Source organism: Eretmochelys imbricata, chromosome 19 (assembly GCF_965152235.1).
Source record: "Eretmochelys imbricata isolate rEreImb1 chromosome 19, rEreImb1.hap1, whole genome shotgun sequence".
NCBI lineage: Eukaryota > Metazoa > Chordata > Testudines > Cheloniidae > Eretmochelys > Eretmochelys imbricata.
This window is the reverse complement of record NC_135590.1, coordinates 3,815,992-3,836,552: the sequence shown is the minus strand read 5'-3', so window position 1 is coordinate 3,836,552 and position 20,561 is coordinate 3,815,992. Positions and strand designations below refer to the sequence as shown.

General features: G+C 41.9%; 1 protein-coding gene across 7 annotated transcripts in view; it reads left to right on the top strand.

Annotated features, from left to right (window-relative positions):
* LOC144277120 (zinc finger MYM-type protein 4) overlaps positions 1-17,250 on the top strand; it is a 55,825-nt gene extending 38,575 nt beyond the window's left edge. For 6 of the 7 annotated variants that reach the window (XM_077837694.1, XM_077837689.1, XM_077837691.1 and 3 more), the window contains 12 exons: positions 153-297; positions 1,478-1,596; positions 2,480-2,651; positions 3,764-3,817; positions 4,310-4,489; positions 5,135-5,229; positions 5,852-6,023; positions 7,841-7,992; positions 9,307-9,418; positions 11,050-11,298; positions 13,407-13,536; positions 15,430-17,250. In XM_077837694.1, coding sequence (XP_077693820.1) covers positions 153-297; positions 1,478-1,596; positions 2,480-2,651; positions 3,764-3,817; positions 4,310-4,489; positions 5,135-5,229; positions 5,852-6,023; positions 7,841-7,992; positions 9,307-9,418; positions 11,050-11,298; positions 13,407-13,536; positions 15,430-15,637 — 1,788 coding nt within the window. In that variant the 3' untranslated portion in view covers positions 15,638-17,250. Of the gene's footprint in view, positions 1-152; positions 298-1,477; positions 1,597-2,479; positions 2,652-3,763; positions 3,818-4,309; positions 4,490-5,134; positions 5,230-5,851; positions 6,024-7,840; positions 7,993-9,306; positions 9,419-11,049; positions 11,299-13,406; positions 13,537-15,429 lie in introns of those variants that run through there. The other variant, XM_077837695.1, reaches the window with a different exon arrangement.
* The last annotated feature ends 3,311 nt before the right edge of the window (positions 17,251-20,561 follow it).

The window sequence follows — 20,561 nt, the reverse complement described above, 5'->3', positions numbered from 1 at the left end:
TAACAGTAAAGCATGTTGCATACCAAATTCTCCATTTTTTAAATTATATCTGTCTTATATTATTGCAGGAGGCTTGTATCTCATTTTGTAACAAAATACCATAGCCAAATGTATTGAACTTAACATACTTTCTTTTCTGTATTTAAAACCAGGCTAGTACTCAGACAGACGCCCTGAAACTACCACCATCACAACCTCCAAGGCTTTTAAAAAACAAAGCATTATTGTGCAAGCCGATCACCCAGACCAAGGCCACATCTTGCAAACCTCATACCCAGAATAAGGAATGCCAGACTGGTACGTGTCAGATTGCCTTCCTTTTTAAAAAAAGGCCTGTATTGCAGGTGAATGAGTAACAGTGTGTGTGACAAGGATTTCTAATATTAAAATAAAAGGGTTTTGCTTGATTGCATAGTGCTTTTAAGCATCATTTTCTGTTATAACTATATAAGAATCTCCATCTGCATTTCTTGAAGTGCATGAAAACTGCATGTGGAATGCACCTTGGAATCATCTCTAACTTTCACAAGGGTGCTATCATCATGTTATAGACATGGAAAGTGAAGCAGGGAGGTCAAGAGACATGCTGAAGGCTACGGAGGGACTTGTGTTGCTCTAGGATTAGAATTAAGGAGTTTTTGGCTCCCAAATTTGAGTACAAGACACAAGATCACGCAGTCTAGTATTCATTTCAATCATCCTTCTTCTGATAGAACAGCATATGAAATACCTTTCTCCGCCATTGTTCATGTATATGGTCACAGCATTGTTTACATCTGAATTGTACACCTAACAGTTTCTAGTAACAGCACTAAAGTTAAATGTCACTTCCAAGGAAGATGCAGGGGATTTGCTAGAGTAAGTCCATGAAAAGAGTGGAGTGTCAAACCCAGTGTGGGTGAATTAAATAGTTAGATATGGAATAATCCACTTGGCATGTGTAGGTGCAGTTTTTCAATAAAATGCTGGCTTTTATTGATGCAGACACAGGCACAAATTTGGCATCCTCTTTGAATACTTGCCCTAAACGTTTTAAGGCTATATTCCAATTCAAGTGAAATCAATCGTAAAACTCCCATTTGACCCTTTGTGACCAGGATTTAGACCTTGCCATAAAAGGGGGTGGAAGCTAGTCCGGTGAAGAGTGGTCTAAGTCATAGCCCTTGACTTTCTATGATACATACATTTATCTGTCTTGACAGGAATCCTGTCCTGTTTCAGGTAAATCTGTCTTATTACCTGGCATGTAATCCTCTGTTAAGAGCTAGGGGCAGGAGGTGTGCGCACAGCTATGTAGACATGTCAGTCACTGGGATGAACGTACAAGGTTGTGCATGGAGAGTTACAAGCAGAAGTCACTGTTAATGGAATTATTAATAATAATTCTCCATGGACCACTCTGAGATATTACTGAGTTGTCAGGCGCTCCCTTGCCTCTGGGAACCAAACCACTTCTTTTTTTTTTTTAATATGACAGAGGAAGATGAAGTTCGACCCCAAATCCTTGTGGTGCCTGTTCCCGTACCAGTGTTTGTGCCCGTGCCCCTTCACCTCTTCACCCAGTACACGCCAGTTCCACTTGGGGTCCCAGTACCTGTAAGTTACCCTTTAGCTCATCTGACAACTCATGGTTATGTTCTATGGCCTGCAGTTTACAGATTGGTCTCGCTAGAACAAAGAACAGTGAGGGTTATATTTGTTCTTACTCTGTCTAAACACATCCCAGTAGGCAGTATTCGGGGGAAAAGATGGTTGCAAGAGCTATAGTCATGTCCCATTGCCTTAGAGGTCACTTAAAATTTAATACCCATCCTCAAAGAGCTCCTCTGCTACTGTACCTTAAATTATAACCTAGGGGTCCCAACTTCATTATCAAAAGATTTCAATTAGATAGAGATTTCCTAAAATCTTCGGCCTGAGTCTCTCTTATCTATAACCAAATACCCGCTTATGTAGCGTTTCTACCACTGTCCCAGGGTGCTTTCAGAACCTCTAGCAATGTAAATACTGTAAACATCCTTTTAGGAAAAGAGTTAGCATAGGCTAATCCAATGTGAGACTCTTGGGTTCAGATTCAGATCCTGGGGTCTAGGTCCCAGAGTTTTCAGAGGCTGGAAGTGCCACAAAAGCCATGTACTCAGACATTGAGCTCTTCTGGCACTCAAATCTCTGGTCAGTTATGGGGTTTGGAGGGAATCCCATCCAGTCCTCTTCCACTTGATTCGTTTTGGTCATTATGCAGAGTCATAAAGCTGGGCAGTAGGGGAAAGAGGTGGTGGTAAAAGGAATCGTTCCGGTTATTGCAGAGATACAGCAAGTTATCCCATCTGCAGATAGACTAAAGGGGCAACACAGACTAAGAGCCAGAGGAAGAAAAATAGCTGGATCCTCTTCAATGCATTTGGTACACAAAAAACTACTTCATGTACAACAAAACAAGTCATTGCTCGGAAATCTAAACTTTCCTGTGTGTGTTTAGGTTCCAGTTCCCATGCTTATCCCAACTACTCTGGACAATGCCGATAAGATCATAGAGACTATTCAGGACATCAAGGAGAAGATTCCCACAAATCCATTTGAGGCTGATCTCCTTCAAATGGCAGAAATGATTGCAGAAGATGAAGAGAAGGAAAAAACGCACTCTCATGGAGGTATGTGATCATTTTAAAAAGGATATTAAAGGAAGCATTTCTGTGAAAGGTGGGTAAATGTCAGCTTTGCCTGCATTGGACCAGATGCCCCTGCCTCATGCTGTGATAAGCCTTCCTTTTGCCCCATCAGCAAGCTGCTATTTTATTTTCCCACGGGCAAATGCAGTGAAAATGGTCTTCCTCCATAAGGGATTTTGGTTACCCGTCTCTTAAAGCCAGGATGCTTCCTTGAATACTTTAAACACATAGTCCATTTAGAAATAATTTTGCTTCCATATCCTGTCGTCTGTTTTTTTGTTGTTTATTTTGAGGGCATGTTTGTTTGTTTTTTCTTTAAAATTCATTTATGATTGCTGCTCGGTTCCCATTGCAGGTCCTGATCCCCTCACTCACAAGTAGCCACATGTGATTTTTTCAGGGGTTTATGGGCTAGAACCTTGGATCTGGTTGAGCTGTACTTGTCAAAGGACCAGAGGAGGTACAGGGGGCCAGAGGTGGCAACGTGGCATTTTTACACTTCCCTGATCCTGGGGGAAGCCAGGGGCTGATCTCACTTGCATTGGCAGTAAGAGACCCCAGGGGGTGCGGAGCTGTTGCCCCAGAACTTTGTGCATTTTCAGGTGGCGTGCATCAGGAGAGTAGCATAGAGCTGGTTATGCCACCCAAGTGCTTCCCAGCTGTCTAAGTCGGGTTTTCATCGACTGGACTGTAGAAGGGATTGGGGGAAGAAGGGGGAATCTTCCCTTATGAAAGATGGGAAGCAACCTGAAAAGACAAAACAAAGATCCTGTTTGTCTGCAAATGACCCCAGTAAATAGTGAGGTGAGGAAAAAAATTAAGAAAACGGTGTGTGAATGTTGGGGGGTTTGGGTTTATTTTTCCATGAGATGACTGGAGCCCAGGTTAAGGTGTATTAGTAGAGCGATAGTGGGGAGTATAGAATCTGCACGCCACCTGCCCGCACTGTTCTTCGCCCAAGACTGACTGGTTAGTCTCCTGACCTTTTGGATCAATTATATGAGCTAAGAAATTCTGCATTTCAGCTGCTGTTTTAAATAAGTAAAATACTTCATGTCCATACGAATTCTAGTTGTATTTTTTTTTCTCTTAAGGATCCCAAACATCTGAGCATGAGCTGTTCCTGGACCCTAAGATATTTGAGAAAGGTTGGTATTTCATTTGCAGAGAGGACTTGGGTCCTACTGTACATCTCTTTTTCCGTTTGGTGCATTTGGTGTACATGGTGTACATGTACGTTTAGCCTGCAGAAGAGAAGAATGAGGGGGGATTTGATAGCTGCTTTCAACTACCTGAAAGGGGGTTCCAAAGAGGATGGCTCTAGACTGTTCTCAATGGTAGCAGATGACAGAACGAGGAGTAATGGCCTCAAGTTGCAGTGGGGGAGGTTTAGATTGGATATTAGGAAAAACTTTTTCACTAAGAGGGTGGTGAAACACTGGAATGCGTTGCCTAGGGAGGTGGTGGAATCTCCTTCCTTGGAAGTTTTTAAGGTCAGGCTTGACAAAGCCCTGGCTGGGATGATTTAACTGGGAATTGGTCCTGCTTCGAGCAGGGGGTTGGACTAGATGACCTTCAGGGGTCCCTTCCAACCCTGATATTCTATGATTCTATGATTCTATGGCTCCTCTTAATTGCAGATCAAGGTAGCACCTACAGTGGAGACCTAGAATCGGAAGCAGTGTCAACTCCACACAGCTGGGAGGACGAGCTGAATCACTATGCCTTACGATCAAATGCCATGCAGGATCCAGACCCCGAGTTGAGGCAGTTCTCTAAAGGGGACATGGAGCAGGACCTGGAGGCAGACTTTCCCTCAGGTTTGTATAACGTAGAAAAATGCACTGTCACGTATTAAAAAAAAATCTACATGATTTGCTGGGAACTAGCCTTCCGTTATCTTTAATGCAAGAAGTTAATTTGCCCATGAAGGGCTTATGTTTGTTACTCAGTACAAATGCATGTTCTTAAAGCTGCAGTACATCTTCTCTAATAGAGATACTTGAACCCTATAACATAGAGCACGTGTTTGCTTACACTTTAAAAAAACATCGTTTAGAGGATTTGATAGAGAATAGTGGTTACTCTTCATTGACTGCTTGTGAATTTGACACCTCTCTGTCCTGGTGGGAGTCTTAATGAGTCTTTCATGAGTACAAAGGATATCAGTTTCTTATGTAGAGAAGCACATCAGTGTGTTGGGGCTTTTCCCCCTACCCTGAGAATTCCATGTCCCTTACATAGGAGTCCTCCATCTCCGAGCTTCCTTCTAGCTGACAGTCTCAACAGAGCTGCTTTACAACTTAATACCACTGCTTAACTATCCAGTGGTAATGCAATAGGAATATCCAGATGTGGCATCTCGAATTTTAAGATACTTAGTAATGTCTGAAACTCTCATTTCTAGATGGCCCCGTTAAATCATATAATTAATTTAACTTGTGCTGATGTTGTTTTGACTTTAGACTCATTTGACCCGCTCAGTAAAGGACTGGGTCTCCACTCACGTTCACGAGCAAGGCGGAGACATAGAGATGGCTTCCCACAGCCAAAAAGACGGGTAAGAAAGCATCCTTCCATCATATTAAAAACTCCATGTATCTAAGGTGCTAATCTTACATACATATTTACTTTTCGTGAGTTTGAACAAACACAAAATAAGGAAACAAAGATCAGGATTGGAAATATTTTATCTACATTTTATGTTTATTCTATAAAATTAGATATTTTTGTTAGGAGGAATCAGTGTTCTTTTTATAGGGTAGCATTTAAAGAGCGTGTAGCATTTAAAAGCAACTTTTTTGGAGCCTATATTTTTATTTGTATAATAATGCACAGAAAACTATCAAGTTTTACTCGTTTATGCATTTTAATCATGGGCTGTGGCATTGCTGTCCAGGGATTAGGGCAGGAGACTAGAAGCAAGGAGACCTATGTTTTGTCTCTGTCATTGACTTGCTGTGTGTGCAGAACCTCCCTGTGCCTTAGTTGTCCCATCTTTAAAATGAAGTTAATATTTCTCCACTCTTTATGAAGTCCTCTGACACTCTGTTATAACAGGAGCTTCAGGAGTGTAAGCGATTTCTAGCTCGTCAAAGTGTAATGCACTTTTTCTGTGAGATCAGGTTAAAAGCGGTCCATAACTGGACACCGTTATATGAGCTTTTTTGGATTTCCTGCAGGGGAGGAAGAAGTCCATTGTTTCTGTGGAGCCTCGGAATCTTATGCAGGGTTCCTATCCAGGCTGCTCTGTTTCTGGGATGACCCTGAAGTACATGTATGGGGTAAATGCCTGGAGGAATTGGGTCCAATGGAAGAACGCACAGGAAGACCAAGGGGAACTAAAATTTGGAGGTAAACTTTTTTCTGTTGAAGCAAAACCTGCTACTTGGAGGGCACCTGTTGTGATGTAGCTCTCAAGATGGAGTCAGAGGCGTGCCATTGATACTGAGGCCCAGGTCCCTAGGAGCAAGGATTTTAGGAAACGGGTCTCAAGTTTCATGGCTATTGGTTTTGGTTTTTTTTAAGCATCTTTTTTGTCTATTGCTTTTAATCTGTTATGTCACCTATCAAAGCAGGACTCGAAATTTGGAAGTTGAACAGTATAAATATTACAATCACTCATGTCCCTACAAGTGTTCATTTTATGCACATTTGTACTTGATTTGAAGCACAGGTGTGTTTATAGAGGTGCAGGGTTCTGACTGAGCTAGCATAGGGTATGACCCTGTACTGACCCTTGTGTTGTCCCCATCTGTTTCTCCAGAATTTAAGTATTCATATGCCAGTTTTGTAACTCTTCACTGGTTTTATAGTGAATGATGAAGCAGAGAATCAGACCCTTCATTTCTTGCCCTTACAGTTGCATAGAAAAATCTTCCAAATGTTTCCCAATGCTATGCTACAGCTCAGAAAGGCACGAAGCATTCCTTTTATATCATTGGTACGTTGGCTCTAGAGCCTAATAATGATGTCTGAAATGTCAACATTGTTAACATTTTCACTGGTGGTGATTTTTAGCAGAAGCATCCAGTAATTCTGGGGTTCTGGCAGAGGCTGAGTCCAACGCCACTGCTTCCCTTTCCCTCTTCCCTAGTCTGACCTAGGAATACACCAAGAGTTTTATGGGCATGCTTTCTGAGGCGAACTGGATTAATAAATCCATTAATTTAGAAATAGTAGTTGAGAGTTGTGGAGGGGTTTGGTTGCAGGGAAGAGAACAAACGGATAGATTTTAAAATACTTTTGGGGAAATAAATTTTTTAAAAAAAAAAAGTTTCTGAAACAGAATGGGAGGGGTTTATATCAGAAAGGAAAAATCTTCGGATTAGGAAGAGAACTTTTTCCCTGTGCTCCTTTGGAATTTTTTTGTTATATAAGAACAGCTGGTTGTAGGTTGCCACAGAAATGCAATCCATTCAGTTTTTGTCTATCCTATGTTTTGCGGGTGAGGGAACTCCACTCATCTTCCTGCATACTCCCAGGAACTGCCTCCATACCCAAACTTACCCCACAAAGGCTTTCTGTCTAGTCTGCAAAAGAAACTTGCCTATGGGATGGAGGGAGCAAGCCCAGTGCATTCACTCAGAGTTCTCTGACCATTTATTCTGGAACCAGAATATGTTTGCTTATGTTTGCTCTTCTTCCCACTCTCCATATCCTGACCCTTTAAACGCTTAATTCCTTCCTCCCTTTAAGTAAAGGAGTCAAACATACTGCACCCAATTCATTTCCGGAGCTACTAGGAAATGCTCAAGATCATTCTCCCACTCAAGAGTCCCCTGAATCCAGCTATAGAAATGAAATTGATTTATGAAACCTACACTGCCAGCCTAAACTATAAGTCACTATTTCATGGGTTCAGTGATCACACTACTATACAGTCTTGCTTAGTTTTAAGTATCCATTTTCTTATTGCTCAGTTAAAATTTGTATTGGTTACATATGGTGGCAGTTAAGGATGTTACTAAATACTCAGAAAACAACAACTGCGTCATAATTGTTAACTAAGATGGGAAAGTGATGAACTGTTATTTTAGACGTGAGATGAGTTGTTGTTACAACATCCATCTCCGACACACTTTGCTCATGTGATGTACAGGACCAGGAAGTACAGAAGGATGGACCTGCAGAATGGGGTCTTATGTCTCCTGTATTTCTATTCCCCACAGTTCGACCTGTGAAACTCAAGGAGGATATTCTCTCATGCACTTTTGCTGAGCTGAGTTTTGGCTTGTGCCAGTTTATCCAAGAGGTGCGGAGACCAAACGGTGAAAAATATGATCCCGACAGCATCTTATACTTGTGCCTTGGAATTCAGCAGGTAACTCATTGAACCACTGCATTGCCAAGTTTGTAAATAAGACATTTTTTAATGTAGTGTCTATAGTAATTGTTGGCTTTTGGGATTTTATTTTGGAGATGAGGGCCACTTGGTTACCCCATTTTTAAGGCTTATTCTTAACCCCTCACACAAACCTCAAAAACCTGTCTGGCAGCCAGGGCAGGCCCTATCATGAGTGGTTAAGGAACACCCTTCCTTAACATGCTAGCATATCTGGAAAAAGTCTTGGACTACCATTGCTAGGCAGTTAGTTATCACAGATAAACCACTTAAAGAAATAATATCATGAGAACAATAAAATTAGAATTAACCAATAGGAAGAAAAAATGTACCTAGTTATTGTGGCCTGCTTGTTTACCATAAGCTGAAACAATGACAAAAAACCCCCAGAACCTTATAACTAGCTCTTTAAAACGCAAACTGACTCAGTTCAAGGTGGGGCCAGTTTTTCCTTAGGTAGCATATTTGTTCACTCTCTCCAGTAACCATTCAGAGGTTTAGGATCAAATGCTTTTCTGGGCATTAAACCTCATTTGGTTGGTTGGTTGACTTGTCACCTTAACATTTTTCACCAGACATGTTTGACAAAATGGAAGAAGAGCTATAAATTTGGTTTGCCTGTGACCAGCATCCAGGAAGCATCAGAAATTTCTTTGGATTGCATTTCTTTTTCAAGCTAACTTCTTTTTTTTCCCCCAAACTGCAGTAGAATGTTTGTATCCTAGTCCATTAGCCATTAAAGGACAATACTTTCATGATGAAGATTGAACTCTTCCCCTGCCCCCCACTTCCCCCCATAAAGATTACTGAGAACAAGCCTGCCTGTGACATCATAATAAGTCTGTGGTTGTGCCCTTGGTAGGCTTAGGTGCTGTCTGTGTTGGCAAGAGACACTGTGTTAGCATATTTAAGCCCAGTTCATTAGAAAGAGGCTGAAATTATTACGCTGGCATCTGTAGACAGAGCCATGTTTGGGGATGTATTTTGTTGTGTTCAAGGATGGTAAATTTTCAGAACGCTGCTCTAGATCTGCACATTAATAATAATTCGTGCCTGCATCTCCCATTTAATAAGAGAGGCCACTGTCCCTGTGTTTATCATACCTGGGAAGCCAGTAAAGTGATTTGGAACATAACACATTTGGAAATGCACATTCATTTTTAGCGTAATTGTAAAAGGAAGGCAAAGAGAAATACCGTAGGAGAGAACCAAAATAAATCTGACACCCAGTAACCTGTCAGCACTCTTCTATGTAACTATGAATTGTATCTCTTCCTTTCTTTTCTCTTGTAGTACCTGTTTGAGAATGGTAGAATAGATAACATATTTACCGAGCCCTATTCCAGGTTTATGATTGAACTTACAAAACTATTGAAAATCTGGGAACCTACAATACTTCCAAATGGTAGGACAATTATTTTTCATATTGTGTTGTTTTTATATACATGCATGACAGTGAAACCCATCTTTATAAATGAATGAGTTCTCAAGGGTGCTCCTTACAGTACATGTCATCTGAAGAGTGCTGGGGCGAAAGAACAGCAGCACTGAACCACTCCATTAAGTCTACCATGATTAGGTGCGTGATCTGTACTGTGAGGTGCTATCCTCCTCCCCTCTCCACAACATGTAGTCATTTGTGAGAGACGGGAATCCTGGATTTCATATTCAACTCTGCCACTTACTTACTATGGGACCTTTAGCAAGACACACTTAACCATCTCTCTGCCTCAGGTTATGCCTCTGTAAAATGGGTATAACGCTTCCCTTAGCCATATGTCTTGGAGCTTCATGAATTAATTTTTGAATGCTCTTCATCTAGCATCTTTCATGGGAGGCTTTCAAAGTCTTGTTATAAATCCTCCCTCTGTTTCCTGCAGAGTTGGCTGGTTGGTATACTTGAGGGGCGCTGAATGAGACAAAGGTGGTAATTTTATAAATACAACTAAAACAGCTGAACACTTTTTTTTTTTTAAACACTGTAATTTGGATAGAGGAGCTTGGTTTCAGGGTACCAAAGAACCTTTAGTGATTGTGGTGACTGCATACCTGGATCCATGACCATCTTTCTGTGTATTTCTTTTAATAAAAAAACAAAAGAAAAACCATGCATTTACATGGTGCTACATCCACCAAGACCTCTGGTTGCCTAACACATCTGTGATTAGAAAAGGAGTACTTATAGCACCTTAGAGACTAACAAATTTATTTGAGCATAAGGTTTCGTGGGCTAAAACCCATTTCATCAGGTGCATTCAGTGGAAAAAACTGAATGCATCCGATGAAGTGAGCTGTAAGTCACGAAAGCTTATGCTCAGATAAATTTGTTAGTCTGTAAGGTGCCACAAGTACTCCTTTTCTTTTTGTGAATAGAGACTAACACGGCTGCTACTCTGAAACCTGACATCTGTGATTAACCTCCATAAATTCCTTTTCTTTACCTGCTCGCAAGTTCACTGTGTCACAGCAGTGTATCTCCAAATGGAGGTATCCCGTCACTATCCATGCTCCACGCCCAAGAAGTGTTAATGTGTAAGGAGTTGATTGGGCTACATAACATGAACGTGTGATGAGGTCTTACTGAGATAAATAATGGCTGCTTTAGACCCTTATTTCCATTTGCTTTTGAAAAGTCTCACTGATCAACAGCTTGGTCTTCCTCATGCTTGATGGGTCATATTTATCCCTTGTGTAAGTGTATGCAGTTCTGTTGATTTCAGTCAAGTTAAATGTACTTACTGTAGGTCTGAGTTTGACCTGATGTACAGGTCATTGATGCATCAGGTTGTCTGGGAGGATTTGATTTATATTATAATTTGTCTGGCAGGACCTGCCTTTTTCGTGCAACTCCTCCCCCATCCAACAGGGGTTTATTGCTTTCCTTAAACCTATGAAAATCTTCAGGGATCACATTGTGCCCCCCAGGTCACTGCTGAAGCTGCTTACTCATATCTGAGAGCAGAGAGTTGCCCTTACAATGAGATAGTTGTTTAGTAAAGAGCTGATTTTTCCTTTTCCTTTGCCCATTATCCTCAGGTTACATGTTCTCGAGAATTGAAGAGGAACATTTATGGGAATGTAAACAGCTCGGTGCATATTCCCCTATAGTCTTATTGAACACACTTCTGTTCTTCAATACCAAATACTTCCAACTAAAGAATGTCAGTGAGCATCTGAAGCTGTCCTTTGCCCACGTTATGAGACGCACCCGGACTCTGAAATACAACACCAAGATGACGTACCTGCGTTTTTTCCCACCTTTTCAAAAACAAGAGGTAGAATCAGGTGTGTTGCTGCTTTCTAATGACTTGAGTGGTTTTAATTTGGATTTTTGTAGCCCCAGCACCATTGCCAATGCTTCATTTTAAAACGGGGGAAAAAATGTAGTCGTGCATTTTGCACATTTACTAATATTTGGGATTCTGCTGATACTTTAACTTCCCTCCCCTTGTCCTCCCACCCCCTTTTCTTTTTGAATTCCAGCTGGGTTTAAACCAAAATTCTGTATGAGCCCCTACAGCTGATAGAAACCTGTGAATGAGATGCCCAGAATATTTGACAGCTTTTCACTAATCATTTTTAGAGCAGCAAAAGCACATCCAGCAATGCAAACCTAGAATAAGATTCATTCCCTTCCTGAAGAGCTGATAGCACGGAGGACCAGGCTCCTTAAGGTGCTGAGCACCTTTAGCCCCCACTGAAGTCAGGGGCACTTGAAGTCAGTCTGCTTAGTTAGGATCTGCTTTGTAGCATGCACACCCTAAGACAGAGCAGCCGGAGGACACATAAAGCCAAGCCAGCCAGAGCTGTTGACACACATGAAATGCAGGAGGAGGGAGTGGAAACTGTCCTTTTGCAGGCCCCAGACATAGAGAGAGAATGCAGCTTTCCTTCGCTGCAGTAGTGGTTTAACAGCTCATGGGTAAGCTGGGAAATGCTAAAGCTAAATCTGATTCTGTGAGGGGTGGCAATGAGCCCTGGGAGAGGAGCTGTTGGTGGGATGGTGATGTTTGTGAATTGAAAACTTGGTGGAAGCATGCTGACTGCCACTGATCAGAGACTTTGTAAGGACAGCAAGCAGGATCATCATGCTATTGGCTACTTTAGTTAATTTTGATAAGCCATGAATTCTCTCTATTAAGATAGTTGCTATTGTTGGTCCGCTTTTGCTTGGTGCTAGGTCTTCTTAACTTCTCCAGGAGGGGAGTAACACGTCTACTTTTCCCTCTTAGAGTTGAAGTCCTTGATAAGATTGATAACATGCACTACTTATTTTCTAAATGAGTGACCACAAAGTCTCTTTTAAATGCCTGTCAGGTGGTTTCTGCTATTATGCCATTTTATTATTCATAGCATCTTTCACAGGGGAGGTACTTTGTAATATGTCTGGTCTGATTGTTCGATGGGCTCTGGAGGATACTGGGCCAATTTCTACATTGACTTACACCATGTGTAGCTCCATGGATTCCAATAGTGTTACAGGTCCATACAGAATTGGGCCACTATGTCTTAGGCTATGACTACACTACAGCCTATGTTGGGAAAACTTAGTCGCTCAGGGGTATGAATATTCCACCCCCCTGAGCAACATAGGTTACAGCGACATAGCACTGTTTACATGAACACTTAGGTTGGTGGGAGAGCTCTCTTCCATCGCCATCGAGCATCTTCACCACATGTGCCACAGCTGTATAGATACAGGTACACTACTGCAGTGCTGTACATAGAGACCTATCCTTCATTTCGGAACTTACCCAAAATTCATTCTGGGTCCTGGCAAAGGTCATTTGCATAAGCAAGATATACTGTGTGGTCGATCTTTATTTCATTTTTATATAACTACTATTAAAAGCAGTGGGGGTGTCTGCTCTGAAGGTGCAGCAGAAGGAGATGGGGGAGAAAAGGATAGTGGCTGGTAAGTGGATCTGTCTTTGAAAGGATGTACACACTGAGGTAGATGGGGAACAGGCACACCGAGGATGACCGTGCACGGGTACGATGGTGTTCTAGCACTTGAGCTGTGGATGGGGGCAAGGGCTCTTATCAGTCCCTATAAAACAGCATTAACAAGGTGAAACTAAATATTGTTTAAGCCATTACATTATCCTGATCCAGCATTTAAATCTGTGTAGAAGCAGATCCTTTCTATTATGTTGGGCTCCTTTTTAACGGTCAGCGACACAAGTGATGGCATTCATTTGACAAAGTTGTTTCCAGTGTTTGACTTGGCAGTGTCAGTTTGCGTGAAAAGCGAGCCTATCAAACAGCACGTCATGTATGCGCTGCTCAAAGCCCCATCAGGGTGCAGAACTAAACCAGACAGCCTCAGCTTACTCTCACAGAGGAGGACTGTTCTCCACTGAGCTCATGTGGTGTCGTTTTCCTGTATCCAGATAAGTTATCTGTAGGAAAAAGGAAACGGAGTGAGGACGAGGAGGTTCCAACAGCAGTGGAAATGGCTGAAAACACAGATAACCCTCTGAGATGTCCAGTCCGACTCTATGAGTTTTACTTGTCAAAATGGTGAGTGATTGGCACAGCCTAATTTTGGATTATACTTGGAGCAGATTGTGACCTCCTGCAAGGAAACTTGTGGTGGGGTAGGGCAACTCTGCGGCTCCTCTTGGGGAGTTTTCTCCAAACACCGCACAAGAAGGGGGTTCCATGCATGCAGTTACCCTGCAAAGAAGCAAGGAAATGATCCATCCGCAAATCTCTATCGAGTTCCTCAGGACCAGGGTCACCCAGCCCTTTGCCTCTGCACAGGCTCGGAGGCTCCCTACTCCTCCTCAACAACATCACAGCTCAAATGGAGCCAGGCACCAGCAGGTTCCCCAAGGTTCAACCGGTGATGGGGAAATGCTGTCGCATGGTAATACAGCTGTGGTTTGCATTAACTTTTCCAAGAGTTCCCCGGGCTAGGTGGAGGAGAGGGGCAGAGGAGGATGCAGTAACCCCTGCCATTCCTTTGCCCTCACGCTCACGGATCCTGGACCCTGCAGAATGACTGTAATTTGGCCCCTTGCTCCAAGAAGTAGAGCCAAGCTCTACAATGCAGTAATCTGTTGCTCAAGATAAGCAGCATCTCAGTAGCACTTTCCTCAAAGCAGGGTGGAAAAGTATGATTTAGAGGTAACAGCAAGAGATGTTTCAGAGTAGCAGCCGTGTTAGTGTGTATCTGCAAAAAGAAAAGGAGGACTTGTAGCACCTTAGAGACTTACAGATTTATTTGAGCATAAGCTTTCGTGAGCTACAGCTCACTTCATCTGATGCATGCAGTGGAAAATACGTTTTCCACTGCATGCGTCCGATGAAGTAAACTAGAGATGCTGACATTTACTTGCTGAAAGATGAGATTAACTTTACTCCAGGAGTCACAAAGGAAGCTGCAGAACAAGGATGAACGTATAAATCATTCAGTCTCTCCCTCACTCTCCACTTAAGATCATTGAGCAATGGAGTTCAGTATTATTCTCTCTCAAAAGAACATACATGCCAGAGAGCGACATCTCATTAGTGCCCGCTAATAGCCCTGTAAATCATTATTTGAAACACACACACAGCCAAATTAGTGCAAAATAGCCCTGCTCAGGCAAAGCCATGTCCAGCAACTCTCTCCACTCCCTGCTTCTTTCGCACGTTCCTTGTGTTCACTCTCATACTGTCAGAAGGTGTCATTCTGAGCTATCACACATTTGCTGCACCACCTCATATGACATCATAGTTCAGCCTCTGCAGAAGTGGCAGTGAAAAGCCTCTTTCACTTTCTGGATTTTAATGTGACAATTGTAAAGCCCAGCAGGGAGCAGAATCCTTTCTGCTGAGGGCTTTACTCTTCTTGCTAGGCAAGACTGCAAGGCACTCTGTCCGATTCTTAAGGCCAGTCTTTCAAGTGGATGGGTTCACCATTCTGCTATCACTAACAGGCAGGCTAGGCTTTGGTACCCTCAGTATCCCAAAGAAGGCTTCAAAAGTTATCCAGTGTCCTGGGAAATATCAGTAATGCAGTTAGTCTGCATATACTTACCAGGAGCTCCCATGTTGCCTAGAACACGAGAACCAGTTTTATTCTGAGATTGAACATTAATTATGTTAAGACGGTGATATCATGTAATGGGATGAAACTGCAACTGAAGAACCACCTCCGTAAGGAGACGCAGCTGTTCTGTTTGGTTCTATAAACGGCTAATGCCCTTTAAACTGGAGACGGATTGTCAGCTCACTGCAGTGAAGGGCGGAGATTGAGTCACTAGAATGGAGATCCAAATTTTACTGTTTAAATTGTAGTGATTCCCTCTCAAGGTAACGTCAGGTAATAGGGCTGAGCTACTTTCCCTTTGTCTCTTGAACTGTGTTGTAAACAGGACTGATAATGCTGCCTTCTGATATACAGTCTTCCTTTCTTTACACTAACAGTTCTGAAAGCGTGAAGCAGAGAAGTGATGTGTTTTACCTTCAACCTGAGCGGTCTTGTGTACCTAATAGCCCTATGTGGTACTCCACGTTGCCAATAGACCCCGGGACCTTGGACATCATGTTAACACGTATTCTTATGGTGAGGGAGGTACACGAAGAACTTGCCAAAGTCAGATCAGAGGACTCTGATATTGAATTGTCAGACTAACTGAAGTGGGGTATTTTCCTTTCAATACCCGTTGCAAGTACCAAACTGTGAACACATCCAGCCTTCAGAAAATGTTGTGTATCAAATAAGCCAAGTTAACATCACTACACAGGCATATTTTGAACCACAATGGATGTGCAAACTGGAATCAGAAGGAAGCAAACTACTTTAAGCTGCAAGAAACGCCAGTGTCCAATGCAGTGATAAATCCTCTAAACAAACTCAAGATTAATTAACCTGTTCAAGCGGTGCATAAATCCTTCATTTGTTTGGGATTAAAACAAAATTGTGAAATATTTTTAAGCAAAACTGTTGTATAAATTCTACCATAGTAACCATGGGCATAGAGAACTAGACTGTGGCTCACATGACTTTGCAGCCCAATGGCTGGCAGCCATTGCTGCCAAAGAGCCTGTGGAGATCCTAGCGATCTCCATGTGGACAGGAGACAAAGTGCAGTGAGGTCTAGACAAATAGACACCTTCCGTTATGTATACACACACTTTTTTAGTTTTATTTTATTTTTTACTGGGATCAAAGATTAAGAAAGATATTAAGCCAGAAGTCAATGTTATATCTGCCAGATTACTACCCTAGTGGATGACTACCTGGGCTGCGTTCAAACAGTCACATGACCCCAGAGTCTAGCTCTTAGTCCATGCTAGTAACTACGACTCTGTTGGATCTCTGATGTGTGGGAGATGCTGTAAGTCAAGCATCAGAGCAATCACGTTATGGGACAAAAATCTCTGGAATACATATAGGAGAGCGAGGGTCTAGGGCTATGTGCAGAAAATCCCCTGAATAGCCTCTGCAATCTGTTGATGTAATCTAGCAAATGCTGTGGTGCGCAAAAATAGTTGTTTTGGAGGGAGTTGTTTTGGTTTGGGTTTTTTTTGTCATACGGCAGCTTTCCTTCCCTTTTTCTCCCATTCCCCCCTAATTCTTTGTTTTTATACCGTGCAAGTCTGGAGGGCCTTGTCATTTCAAAGTGAAGATACTCTCTCCACCCTTGCAACAGTGCAGTATTACTTTTGACAACAGAACTGTGGTAGAAAAGTACCTTGTGTGTTTTTTTACCCCACCCCACCCAAAGAAATTTAGTGATAGTGTTGGAAATTGAAATATTTTTTTCAATGGCTTGGCTGTTACTGTATCTTTTAAAAGGGGAATCTCCCATACTGTATCCAGAGGACAGGACACTGATTAGATAACATCTGTCTCTCCATTTTCTCAAGCTTAAGATGCTCATTTCTGAGGACGACAGGTCATAAATACAAGACTATTTTTAAAGAGAATTGTACTTTTTTTTTTTTTTTTTAAATCAGTAGTTGCAGCCAGTTGCCCAACGTCTGTAGCAGGGTTTTGATATCTGACCCTCTCACTGCAGTTTCAGGAGTTGAAAATCAACAGCCTTGAATTAAATTTGTTTTTTTAATTTTCTTTACTTTTAGCAGTAACAAAGGTAATTTAAACAATAAAATTGGAAAGTAGTCTCTTGACGTTGTGTACTCGGTAGTCCTGTCCCTGCCTGTAACGGATTTCACTGATGTATTTTTTAATACAGAAAACTGTGTGAAAAGTAAACCTGCCCCTGATTCTGTATGATCCAAGTCCATCTGTGTCTGTCATTTCTGATCAGAGACTGTTTATTTCACATCTTGTCCTAAAGCTGTGGGGGAAAATACCCTGGCCATTATTACCGTACCAATAAACTGCCCAGAGGCTTGGAGGCTTAATGATCTCAATTACATTAATTTTACAGTGTTTAAATACTAACCTTCTCCCTATAGTAATATTAAAAGTAGGTAGATAGCAAACACACAGCTTGTGTTCGAACAGCTGATGTTTTTTCAAGAAGAAAAAATATTCCCATGCCTTTAACTGACGACGACAGATACTGTATGGTTGGAAAAAACAAAAACCCACAACTCCATTGCCCCGAAAAAACAGAACAAGTAGTGTCTCAGTTGCATGCAGGTCTACCCAGAACCTCACATCACAGGAGATATCCATGAATTATTGTAATTCTTGGACATTGCTCATGAGGGCAGCTATAATGTCTTTGTCAGGTTGTTTTTTCACCCCTTTCTATTAGAGAGTTGTGTGAAATTTTTTCAATGAATAAGCAAGGGAAACAGTCAAGACATCCTGTTAGGTTTGTTTTTAAACAAAAATTTCTGCTTTTCCCTGGATAGAAGTTACAGAAATTTTCCCGTAGAATAAAATCATATCTTTGTATATGATGGGTGACTTACTCATTTTTCTTTCTGGCTCTGGAGAACGTCACTCTTGGCTGTCTATGGAACTACAGGATGTCAGTTTGTTCCAGGTTCTTGGAATGAAAAATAATTACCCCTCATATCCTCTTAGCAAACAAATCTATACCACTTTAGCCTGACTGACTGACAGCAATGTTGATGAATGTTGTATTTGTCTTTTTATTTAATTTTTTGTATGATAAACAGTTCATTGCCGTTTTGGTTCTTTTTGTCCCATTAACAGGACCGTAGTTTAGTTTTTCCCAGTGTAACAACTGCTGATTGGTGGCTGTTTGTAAGAGACAATATGCATTTCCTTGATATTCCAGTGCTGCCTCAGCCTCTCAGATCTGTCGTCATTTTGATTGGACTCAACACTGGGGCAAGACCTGTTGCCTCGAAGAGTTCAAGAGATATTAACTACACACACAGTTTCAAAGTTACTGCGTTTCCTGAAACTCTTACTTTATTTTTATTATAAATATTTCTATCTGTATTGCTCGCTGCCCGGGCAATACTGCTCGTAACTTGAAATGTTCTATTTAAGGAGAAAAATAAATAACTTTTTTAGTCTGCACTTGGCAAAGAAAGGACAGTGGTGGATGCAAGCAGGACAAACAGAAGGTGCTGCTTTCTGCCAGTAGGGTTTCTTTGCTTATTTTTAGGCCTCCTAACCCAATGACATGATTTTCAAGTGTTTCTTTTCTGGGCACAGATAGGACAGCATAGCTGTTAAGATTGTTTAGCTTGAGGGCCTGGAAGCCAGGCTGCCTGGTTCCATATTACAGAGTATATTACATAGTGAATTACAGCCAGAACCAATAATTTGAGACTGTCGATTTTGCAAAGATTTTAAAAATGCCTTTTTGGGGCCTGGTTGTCCTCTGCACAATTCTGACATTTTCTAGTGGGATGTATCCTGAAATATGCTGAGCACACTGTATGTGCTGATCTCCATCAGCTTCCATTGACTTCGGAATCCAGCACAAAGGAAAGATGCATGTTGCATTAATTATTCCATTGACCTCATTAGCCACTGATCTAAAAAAATCTGCATTCATCTGGCAACAGTCTCCAGTTCAGTAATGTCACCTCACAAGCTTAAAATAAAATGGCATCAGTGGTATCGGTTTCTTACTTCCTAAGGGTACAGTAATATAATGGCCAAGCAGTACTGAGGGAGCTTTACAGCCAGGGTTATGAACTGTTGCCTTACAAAACAGCTACTATGGATAAGACCTTGTATACTGTGCTCCTCTTTTCATCTTCAGTCTCCATGCTTTGTGTGTAAAATGAGGGCATTTGGAGTTTGGCTGGCCTCAACAAAGCATGGTTGCATTCTCTTGTTGCTTTGTGTGTTCTCCTATTTAACATTCTTGATCAATCCAGTGGATTCAGAATCTGGATTTGCTCTCCTCCCCTGCTTAGCTGCTGCTCTACAGTACGTTCCAAATAGAAGGGAACATCTCTGCAGGCTCGTTTGCAGGCCTGAAAGAAGCAGGTAGCTTTGAGCAGCCAACTTAGCAGACAAGTAGCAGAGAACTGATAGAATTGACCTATCTTCACTGTATATACTGGGTATACACACCTCAACCACTACAGTGGCACCAGCCGTGCAGTTAGACGCTACCTACGCTGATGGGAGGGGCTCTCCCTTCATAAGTAGGGAGGCAGTAGCTACGTCAACAGAAGAATTCTTCCATCAACCTAGCACTGTGACACCTTGGGGATTAAGTTGGCATAGTTACATTGCTCAGAGGTGTGGATTTTGAGAGCCGTAGGTATGCCAATGTAAATTCCCAGCATAGACCAGCCCACTGTAAATCTTTTTTGAAGTTGCAAAACTTTTTAATTCCCAGGACAAATCTTTACAAACAGTCAAAGCCTACCAAATCCTTCTCTAGTTGTCAGTTGCATCATTTGTCCAGAGAGCAACATGAATCAGGCTTTTCTCAGTTCTCAAGTGACAGACCACCTGCTGGTTTCTTATTTCATGTACTGTGGATGAGAGTTTTACCTTTCTTCTGCAGTAGTAAAGCTGAACCATGGAATCCAGTTTTTCCCTTAAGAGCCAAAAAGCCTGCTTGCATTACACAAGTATTACCAGTGCAGTAAAATTTGCACTTGTCAGGGCTCATCTACGTTGGGAACAGACGCTGGCATAGCGATGTCTGTCTCCGGGTTGTGAAAAATCCGCACCCCTGAGAGAGATTGTTAAACTGACCTACCCCGGCCATAGAGAGCTCTGGAGTGACAGAAGAATTCTTCCGTCAACCAACCCACTGCGTCTCAGAGAGGTGGATTACCTGTGTCTACACTGAAGCATTACGGCTGTTTAATTGTAGGTATATGCAAAGATAAGCAGTCTGTTGCCATTTTATGTCCCTGCTCATAGATGCCTTGAAAGATGACCGAGCAAGACGAGATTTTACACCATTGCAATCCCTCAGTCTGTTCTGGTCAGTACCTTGAGAACCATCTGTAGCTCAGTAAAGCCAAGGAAAGCACGTCCATGAATTAGCCCTAGCCATACATGTACCAGAAATAGTCATATATTTTTGCTCAGGGAAAATTGACCTGGAAAATGGAGGTACACATGTTTTGTGCACAATAGGGCTGGATTTATGACTGTTTGGAGTAGTTGGCTTTTAAAGCTGGGATTG